This window comes from Ictalurus punctatus, chromosome 13 (assembly GCF_001660625.3).
Source record: "Ictalurus punctatus breed USDA103 chromosome 13, Coco_2.0, whole genome shotgun sequence".
In the NCBI taxonomy this organism is placed as follows: domain Eukaryota; kingdom Metazoa; phylum Chordata; class Actinopteri; order Siluriformes; family Ictaluridae; genus Ictalurus; species Ictalurus punctatus.
In genome coordinates, this window is record NC_030428.2 from 29,355,520 (window position 1) to 29,366,326 (window position 10,807).

General features: G+C 40.4%; 1 protein-coding gene across 5 annotated transcripts; it reads right to left on the reverse strand.

The window, feature by feature from the left end:
- Nucleotides 1-166: 166 nt before the first annotated feature.
- Nucleotides 167-8,717, reverse strand: LOC108273842 (gastrula zinc finger protein XlCGF26.1). Of its 5 annotated transcripts, XM_017483459.3 has the most exons (6): nucleotides 8,435-8,717; nucleotides 7,724-7,823; nucleotides 7,141-7,412; nucleotides 6,454-6,521; nucleotides 6,104-6,294; nucleotides 167-3,309 (listed from the first exon to the last, which is right to left on the reverse strand). In XM_017483459.3, the coding sequence occupies exons 2-6, from the start codon at nucleotides 7,812-7,814 to the stop codon at nucleotides 1,943-1,945; spliced, it is 1,989 nt and encodes a 662-aa protein (XP_017338948.1). In that variant the 5' UTR covers nucleotides 7,815-7,823; nucleotides 8,435-8,717; the 3' UTR covers nucleotides 167-1,942. The 5 variants fall into 5 exon arrangements, with proteins under 5 accessions (XP_017338948.1, XP_017338951.1, XP_017338947.1 ...); XM_017483462.3 differs by lacking the exon at nucleotides 7,724-7,823; XM_017483458.3 differs by lacking the exon at nucleotides 8,435-8,717 and having other exon boundaries at nucleotides 167-3,261; nucleotides 7,724-8,266.
- Between the last annotated feature and the right edge of the window lie 2,090 nt (nucleotides 8,718-10,807).

Here is a 10,807-nt window from a genome sequence, read left to right on the forward strand (position 1 = left end):
GTAGGTCAGTAGAAGAGAGAAAAAAACTCAAAGTGTAGACGAGAAATCCAAAAGCAAGGAAACTAGAAAGCGCTTGAGTTAGAATCACTCAAGATCACAGGTTGCATTTATGATTAGTATGATTAATATTCTGATGCCCTCTGGTGGTAAGACACATGTGACCATATCTTGTAAGCAATTCATTATTTATTTATTATGTCTAAATATTATTTATTAAAAGGTCAAATATGCTAAATGATAATGTTTTCATTTTTGGTTGCTGGTAATTATCACCAGAACTGAGCAGTGCATCAGTAACCATTAGAAACAACACCAAACTACCACTTCAAACCATTAAACACATTAAAATGATTAGAAAATTCTAGGAAGTTCTATTGGGTTCTAATATTTGATGGTGGTGTCTCCATAAGGCTAGAGCTAACCTTTATAAATAGGTCTACTACACTATACTGAACAGCTTTGTCTTTTCTTACCTCTCATGCCACCACAATCATGGGGTACCTGCCCTGAGGTGCACAAGTTCCTGCTCCTATCTGATGTCTACAAGCCCTGGCTCTTGGCTGGATCCTACTTCTATGATCATGAGGTCTTCAGGCTATTGCTCTATTCTCATTGACTGCCTGATGACTACGACCAGTGGTCTCGTTAATCTACAGTAGCTTTAGGTAGTTAGATATTAGTTCCACTGCCAAGTCCTGGCTCCTCCCAGTGCCATCTTCCTCTGCTCCAGTTTAGGTACTTTGTTAATGCCACCATCAACTGATGGTTAAGTCACTGATGTCTGAAAAAAAGAGAAAGAAATCTCTATTCTATTTCTGTACTAGAACCTTTACCTGCTGATGGTCCTTCTGGCGGACTGATCCCATGACACTAACTAACCACTTCTAACATCAATTTAAAATAAACAAAACAACAATTAAATGTTTGTAACAATGGGACATTACAGATTACAGAACAATATGAACGGGCAAAAGTCTTCAGTAGTGATGATTGATAATTAACTAATACAGTACATTAAAATCACCCCTTCCTGCACGTTCAACACAAACAGACCTGTACTGCAGTGCAGGACTTCTCAAACTGTTCCCCTGGACCCCCTCAGTTCAGATTTACTTCATAAACATTATTAAAATATATACAATAAAATTTATCCTATTTATTAAAACCATAGAGCTTTAAAAAATAATAAATTCCAGAACCTTCCACTAAGAAAACTGAGTAGGTTCAAATTTACATTATTTACAGTCTATAGGTTCTCACCTTTGGGGTCTCTTGAGATATAGATGTGTTCACAGGAACATGGTTTATGGAATACTTAATGATAATAATAATTAAAAGTGCCAGATTATTATTATTATTCAGTCCCTCCTGAATTTTGCACAAAAATGAACGCAAAATCAAGGAATATTCGCAGGAGCTTGCAATTTTTCAGAGTTTTCCCCAGATTTTCCGCAGATTTGGGCTGAGACGCGTCATGTGACATCATCACGACGCTCATTCAGCCAAAGCCCTCTTCGATTCATGTGTGTCGAACAAGAGTACAGCTAAAAGCTCTCGTTTACCAACAAACATGACTGCGAAAACCTGAGCAAAACAATCTCCTGCAATTCAAGCAGTTTTCAAATTGCATGGCAAATTTTGAAAAAAATCAAGCATTAATGTCCGCGACAATCACAAAAAAAACTCCATGAAATCCTCTATTAACATTTCATTATCCTTCATTTGGCTATTTAAAATAAAGAGAAGCTTATATTTGTGTGGCATGGTCTCATTTTCAAGCTAGAAACACTAAAAAAAAAATACAGGAATTACAAGCCTTTAAAATGGGGACACCGGCCGAATAAAGGGTGAGAACCCACCCGTTGTAGTCCTACTTGCTTCTGACCCCACTTTGAGAACCCTGCTGTAGTGAATATGACAGGAATGATCTCTATTTAAGGTTTCACATCTCTGTATTAGGACAATTAAGTGTCTTTAGTGAGCTCGAGTAATCGAAACGTCCTCCCGCGTGAAGACGCTCGTGTTGTTTCCGATGGCTGTTTTGAGTAAAGCTCTTTCCACACAGTGAGCAGCGATATGGCTTCTCTCCCGTGTGAATGCGCTGGTGTCTCTGCAGACCGCTCTGGTGAGTAAAAGTCTTTCCACACTGTGAGCAGTAATATGGCTTCACTCCTGTGTGAATCTGTTGGTGGCGCTGCAGACTACTATGGTAAGTAAAACTCTTCCCACACTGAGCACAGTGATACGGCTTCTCTCCGGTGTGAATGCGCTGGTGTCGGCGCAGGGTTCTCTGCTCTGTAAAGCTCTTTCCACACTGTCGACAGTGGAATGGTTTCTCTCCATTGTGAGTGTGCAGGTGCTGCTGGAGACCTTTCAGGTGAGTAAAGCTCTTCCTGCACTCTGAGCAGCTGTACGGCTTCTCCCCTGTGTGGATACGCTGGTGCTCCTTGAGAGAGCTCTGATGATTGAAACTTCTCCCACAGTACAAGCAGTGGTACGGCTTCTCTCCGGTGTGGATACGCTGGTGTTGTTGGAGAGGATACTGGTGAGTAAAACTCTTCCCGCACTCCGAGCACTGAAACGGTTTCTCTCCCGTGTGAATACGCTGGTGTAGTTTGAGATGGCTCTTTTGAGTAAAACTCTTTCCACACTGAGAGCAGGGAAACGGTTTCTCTCCCGTGTGGACGCGCTGGTGTCGCTGGAAATTGCTCGGGTGATTGAAAGTCTTTCCACACTGTGAACAGTGATGTGATTTTACTCCTGTGTGAATGAGCTGGTGTTGCTGGAGAGCACTCAGTTCTGTAAAACTCTTCCCGCACTCCGAGCACTGAAACGGTTTCTCTCCCGTGTGAATGCGCTGGTGTAGTTTGAGATGGCTCTTTTGAGTAAAACTCTTTCCACACTCTGAGCATTGAAATGGTTTCTCTCCCGTGTGGACACGCCGGTGTCGCTGGAAATTGCTCAGGTGATTGAAAGTCTTTCCACACTCTGAGCAGTCATATGGTTTCTCTGCAGTGTGGATGCGTTGGTGTTGTCTGAGATTACTCTGGTAAGTGAAACTCTTCCCACACTCTGAGCAGAGATAAACTGCTTCCTGATTCTCTCCATGAGAGAAACTACAAGAGATCTGCTGACTATTGGACCTTTCTGTGGCCTTCACATCATCATATTTAATCAGTCCCGATTTTTGTTGTCTCACAAACTCCTCATAGTGGCATCTCCTCATGTGGTTGTCGAAGTAAATTCGACCTGAATAAGACACTGAGCACAAGGAGCAGGAGATGACTTGCAATAAGGTGTCTTTCACTTCTGGAGCAGAAAAAGTAAGTAGTTATTAAATAGACCAAATAATAATACATTTTTTAAAAAACAACCATTATTAATGAACATGTATTTTTGTCTGTAAATTTCAGTGCAAAGCATGGAAACTGAATAATTGATGATGTGTTCAGGCAAGATCCTTTGCCAACAAAAGGAATATGGAATTCATAGACTTGCCTGTTTAAGGCACACCCTTGTATTTCATTTCATACTGATTGCCAGAGACATTGCAAATCAACGAACAATGAATATCAAAATACTGCAAGGAACTAGAGCAAAGATGGACTAGACTCTGGTATCCAGACCAAGTGAGACATTACTGAGTAGCAAGGGCAGATATCCTGCAAGAAGGGTAAAAAAAGACACCAACATCTGTTGCCACTTGGTGGCAAGATTCTTGAAATTTGGAGTTTCCTCCATCACAAGTGCAAAGTCCTCTATTTCAATAGAAGAGACCACTTATTCTAGTCACAATACCAAACCAATAAAAGTTCTTCCAAAGTTGAACAGTCAAGTAGTGTCGCCGGCCTGGACTTCTCTACACAATCTGGTACGTTTTGTCAATAGGCATGGCCAAAAAACACCTACACACACAAATAATTACCAGATACACATCTGACAAATTAGAAGGAAAAAACCTAAACAAATTAGTGGAGAAACATAACGGGTACAGATGGTTCCAGGCAATATACAAATGCTGACCAGGACCAGCTGTACTTCATTTTTTGGATCAAGTTGGCAGGAAGAAAAAAAACAAACAAAACAAAAAAAAACCCAAAGAGACTCTGAAAGAGGACTCATTACTGGGGCAGGATACAAGAGCTTCAGTCACAAAGACCAGCTGGGTTTCAGTGACTAAAGCAACATATGCATTCAGACCTTCATAAAAAGGCAATAAATCCACTACACGGCCAAAAGTATGTGTACCCCTGACCATCACACCCATATGTGGTTCTTCTGCAAACTGTTCTCACAAAGCTAAAACCACACAATTATACAGAATGTCTTTTTTATGCTGTAGTATTACAGTTTCCGTTCACTGGAACTAAAGCCACTTTTCCCCTGCATTTTTGTTTAACAGAATATTATCATACGCAAAGTATGTATTAAATGACATTTATTCAGGCACAATACAGAACCACTTGTTAAGGAGGATTCCCTACTCCCTCAGTGCGTGGTTCAAATTTAGTATCGGCTCAGTTCGTTTGGAACCTCGACCGAGGTGGTCTAAAAAAAAAAAGAAAAGTACCAGGTAATATCCACAGTGGAAAGCCCCCAAAAAGCGAGCAGAGCAGAGTCGAGCCGTACCATGGAAAAGTGCCATACGAGGCGCAAACCTGTTCCAATATGACAATGCCCCTGTGCACAAAGCGAGCTTCATGAAGACGCGGTGTGTAAGGTTGGAGTCACCTCGCCTGACCTCATTAATTGAAAACCAGGAAAGTAATGTTCTTCGGGTGATCGAGCATGTCAGTGTAGGACGTGATCAAGCGGTCACAACTACATAGAGAGGGATATTATAGTAGTGCAGAGCATAAATCCCTCATTACAAAGACAAGTGCACGTTTGAGAGCGGTTAAAACCTGCTCTACAAAGATGTGAAAAAAATTTATCTGGTCAGAAGATTGATCCTTCAGCATATGCTCAACAAGTGGTCAAGAGACACCAAGAGGATGTAGGGGTACAGGCCTGTACAGTGAGGGTCTGGTAGCTCTGTTTGCTAGCATGGTGTGCTAGTATGGTTCACCTGAACCCAACTGAACACCTATGTGAGATTTTGGAGTGACATGTTGGATGGCACTCTCCACCACCATCAAAAAGACCAACTGAGGGAATGTTTTGGAAGTATACTGTTCATCCCTTAGTACAGACTTGTAGAATACATGCCAAGGTTTAGTGAAGCTATTCTGGCAGCTTGTGGACGCCAGACACCTTAGTAAGACCCTTTATATTATTTTCACCCATCTGTACTCAGGTATTCTGCTTTTCTTTATGTTCTGGCCTTGTTTTCATCCTACCTACAGAAACCTTTCATGCAATCCAGAAAGGATCAGGTACGTCACCTCACATCTCACTGAGAGGTCAATAAGGCTCAGTTCCAAACATGTTCTCCTACACACTAAATCATTGGCCTTCAAACTGCTTCCCTCACGACTCCTACACTGATGACACACCACTTTAACTTCACCTTTTCGCCATCTATTCTGACATCTCTTTCTGGGGTGATGTAACCAAAACTCAACTAAACAGATCTACCTGGCCTCTTAGAACTCCTAAAGGCTGGACCTCTCGACCTCCACCGATTAGCATTATTACACCCATTCTACACCACAGATATTGCCTAAATTCTCAAACAGGCACCAGTGATAACCAGACCTCATTACTAAAACTCTACTAGGGCTACTGAGGCGACGCTTAATTGGCCACAGCCCCTTATTTGTCAAATCTTAATAACCCGAGAGTACAGGACCTCGCAAGAGCTCTGACTCCCTGTGTTGGGTTGTAGGAACTCAGTTTTAATCTCCTTTCCAATAGCAAGGTGTAAGCATTATTCCTTTTAAAAGGAGGAGACTGTACATAGTGAAACCCTTTTTTGCACAGATTATCAAGTGTGTTTGGACCACCTGTGACAGTCAGTCGGAATGAAGTAGAATGTTCTTTATCCCCAAGGCTCACAAAGAGCATCAGTTATAAGCCGACACCTTGAATAGTGTGTATTAGAACACGGAAACACTAAATTAGTAATAATAATTTCAATAAAGTATTAATGTTTATGAATAACCATTGAAGGAGCACTTTTTCTTCCTGAGGTAATCCAAAGTAACGCAGAGATCTTTGGAATAATCCTCTTGGTACCACACCAAGAGCTCTTGTCCTGGTTTAATGGATTGACAACAGCGGTAGAGAATCCCTCCTCGATACTGAAACGCCACCAGATTCTGCTCTTCTTCATCACGAGCACAATTTACATACCTGAGAGAGCGAGTCCAACAAAGAGAAGCATGTGAAGTGATTCCAGGAGATCTATTTGACTTGACAAATAAAGGTGAAGAATATCACTGAATCTAAACACTGAATATCACTGAATCTTAAGAGGCAGATGTCTACACACTTCTGTAGTATGTTCCTTACCTCATCCAGTTAGCATGCTTCTCGTTTCTGGCGTCTATGTATTCTTCACATTGTCTGCCCTTGCTTATCTACAAAACAAGTTAGCAAAGAGTTACTATGGGATTTAATATGACTACAATAATGAGTATCTTCTTGTTTAATATCCAGTGTAGCTTTAGTTTTGTTTACAGACAGCCAGAGGAAGTTCATTCTACCACCTCGAGGCCAGGACAGAGAAGAGTCTCGATGCAGGTTCAAATCTAATGCATCACTTACAGGAAGCCATTGAGGGGAACTTCAGGACACTGAACAGAATTCTTGCAGTTGTATTCAGGATCAGTTGCAGGAGTCGGACGGTACGCTTGAGGAAGACCTTCAGGGAGCGAGTTTCAGGAATCCAATCTTGGTATGATTAGCATCTGAACAAGCACCTGAGTGGCCTCCGTGAAGGGAAACCAAGTCAGGTGAGCAATGTGAGCAGAAAATAATAGCTGGTTGTCTAGAACTACCACAAGGTCCTGTGTGTTTGTGAGCGATCCAGGGTTCTCCAAGGAGAACAATTTAAATGTAAGAACATTTCGATTAAATCTGTAACAGTGATATCATATGCAAACTGGGTTTACTGAAAAGGAAGAGGAGGTCAGATGAATCATAATTTTACCATTTATAAGCAATTTAATTTTTTTTTTCTTCAAGAAACTAACTCACCACCCAAGAGTAGGCACTGTTCATGGCTTCCTCTCGGTCTACCAGCTCTCCCTGATACGGCCCGAAGTGAACACCAACCGGAACCGTGTCCCCCTTATTGAACACTCCCAGGCCCGAGTCAGGAATACTGGACTTCCGAAGTTCTAGACCAGCTGGAAGGGTTTGTCTGGCTCGATCGGATACCCCCATGGGAACAGGGGTGTCAGGGACGAAGAGCGCCGCACCGTGAACCTCACACTCCTTCATGAAGGAGGACTTACAAACCTCACAGTCTGGAATGGAAGAGATGCATAAGCGATGCAAGGAAATTATGCTGAGGTAATATTAACAAATAATACCCTGATCCTAACCCCTCACTGCAGGAGGTGGTAGTAAAAAGGACGAGATAAAAACACGGGGTGACTGACTAATTTTAAAACGAATACTAGTCCGTTTTTTTTCCATTTCACTTTCCTCCGGAGGACTTCATCAAACATGAGCGTGACTGCAATGCCAGACCTACCCATCTACCTCTTTCTGGGGTTTAAACTGCTAAAAGGCTAAGTAGAATCAGCACCGAGTGTGTTCTGCACCGTCATCTTACAGAGGTAGTCTTCTTCTTTAATATCTGTAATGTCGTTAGAGTTTGATCCATCGCAGAGGCTGCTTCCATAACTGTAGCTGTCCAGCTGCATTTTATTTTTCTTCAAGTACACACACACAGAGCAAAACACACACACAATTCTGTTTGTGTTGTTCATATCTTTGCAAAGCTAATAACCAGAGCATTTATAATTCAACATAGTTCAAATGTACACCAAATTTTATTTATACAAAAACAGCTCTTATGTATAGGAGCACAGAATACTGACTATAGTACTTCACAGAACCCAATATATTCCATATATTTTGAAATTTGGCCTCTCCAGCACCAGAAAAACATTAAATGCCTATACTGAAGTGTTTGTGGCGTTTTTAACGAGTCTGGGGCTAATATATTGGTAATTTAAAAAAATAAAAATCATAAGCAATCCACATGATTGTGGAGGAATAAATGCTTTGAAATAAAATGCCATTCATTAAATATTGATCTTCTGCAGCTAAACTAATCACAGATAAGGGTTCTGTTTATTCTGAACACGGATTATCCACAAAGTTAACTTTATATATATAAGTACAATATGAGCTAAACTAACTTAGCTTCTAAATCAATAGAAACTCGAGGTCCGCGGAACAGTTTAAAAATCTAATAACTTTATACTGATTACAAACCCATAGTTTTAGCAAATCAGTGCAGCTAGCATCCTGAACTTACCTCAGGGGTTACCTCAGCAGGACCAGCGCGCACGCGCACAGAGAGAGAGAGAGAGAGAGAGAGAGAGAGAGAGAGAGCGCGCACGAGATTTCAGTTTTCTCTTATCTCGATCAGATTTAACTGCGAATGAAAACTCTCGTTAGAGATGAGAGAGAGAGAGAGAGAGAGAGAGAGAGAGAGAGAGAGAGAGAGAGAGAACTATTCTCTTCTTCTCTTCCATCCAGGAAAACGATGCCAAACCGTTGCAGCATGACGCACGCGCACCCACTTTTCCAGATATACACCGCGCACGCGCACCCACTTTTCCAGATATACACCGCGCACGCGCTGAAATCGGAGCTGCACTGCGCATGCGTCATCGTATCACAGCACTACTCGGTCCATATACCAATGTAGTATTCTCCCCCCCCCCCCCCCTTTTTTTATTTAATGCGAATATTTTACACACGCTACACACGTCTTTTAACCCGAACTTTAATAATATTCACAGCACCGTTCTAGAGTTCCATTGTGTCTAACTGTCATACAATAATGAACAATAGATGAATTTGATCAGAATCTATAAAAACTAAAACAGTGAAAAGTGCTGTGTGTATCTTACTTGGCCTCACGTGTCCCATACAGCTAATTAATATAGGCCTAACTAAAGATAAAAAAAAAGAAAAATAAGAATAAAAAAGAAGTAAACAGTTTATAAAGACAAAGTGCAGAACTGTGTACTTTACGTTCATTCACATTTTGTTCCAAAATAACAACAGGGAAATAAGAAAACAGCTTTTTAAAAATATATATATTTGACTTTACATTTGAATTGTTTCTACATGTTTCACCATTCAAAGTCTGGGAATCAAATATCCATGCATCCATTTTATTAAGTAAATGTCAGTGTGAACAGAGTGGATCTGGACCTACCGTCGACTGTTTCTCTGGTTAAGATGTGTAACTCTGGAACCTTATTCTGTATTCATAAATGTTATGATAAAAACAGGATTTAAAAAAATCCATCATGTCATCGTTCTGTACTACCACACTCTAGCTGATTTTAAAAAGCAGACAGTGATCAATATCAGCAGTACTTCCAGCACTAACACTGCTCTGGTAATGTGATGCTTTACCTCCACAGACTGTGCTGGAGTGTAGAGCAGTGATGTCAGAGCAGGACTGTAAACAATATATCACTGACTCTTTATTCTGTATATTACACACAAGAAAATAGAAACACTTACAGGACTTCTGTTTCTACATATCAGGAGAAGAGTGAATTGTGGTGATTACCGTAAAACCCTGTATATAAAAACACTCTATTTTCTATAGTGATGGGCTTGACGATGCTGTTTATCTGGCTCACTGATTAATTATCATTACCATTAAGAATATTTAATGATTAGAATCGACACCTTTTTACAGGCCTGTCTAAATTTCTGTAAACACTTTTTCGTCTTTATTTTGACAAAGTCCCATTTTTAACCATTTAACAGACTGAATCTTTTTCAGGCAACCTGTTAGAAAATTTATAGTGCCTAAAATAATTTCTAACACTGAAAATAAAACTGTACCCTGGTGTGGGCTTACACAAAATAAACTCTATACTAGACACAACCCATTAAAAGTCACTAACATGGGAGATCCATGAGGTAGATAGATAGACAGACAGACAGACAGACAAACAAACAAACAAAAAACAGTTGTTCCTTAGTTTAATGCAAGTTATAGGTTTATTTAACTGAGTGGAACCGATTCAGCTGAAATGAGAGCCGACTATATGTACATGTATGCTAGCTAACCTGACAAGATTTCTGTGAGGAGTTTTATGCTACGTGATAAAATCAGAGTAATGGAGTAACTTCCTACTTGAGAAGTTAGTTTACTAGATTAGTGACTATGTAATTTATCTGGCTATAGCTTTATTCAGCCAAATAAAAGATGATAAACTGCACCAGATGCCAGTTTTCTCAAACTATCAGTGCTAGATTTTAATGGCTGTAATGATAAATCTGAGTAATAATATAGTTAACTGTTACCTCAGGATTTTACATTTCACTGAGATGTAAGACATCTCACTGAGTCACTTCCCTCTCAGCCCTTTCCTCTGGTCCCCCTGAGGTGAGTGAACAGTCTTCTGGAATTTTCATCAAAACCCATGAACCAATGACAGATGTTTTGAAGTAGTTTGAAATGGCATTTTTGGAGAAAATCAAACCAAGAGGACAAATAAATCCCTTTTGATCGTGTTTTTATTTAATGACAGACTTGCTGTATCTTCTGTACTGAAGGAAAAAAAAAAAGAATTAAAAAGCTGTTGCTAATGTCACTGTGACATGATTAGCAGGTTTAGTTAGTGATAGGAGTTTGAGGTGGCTAGTTTACCGGCCA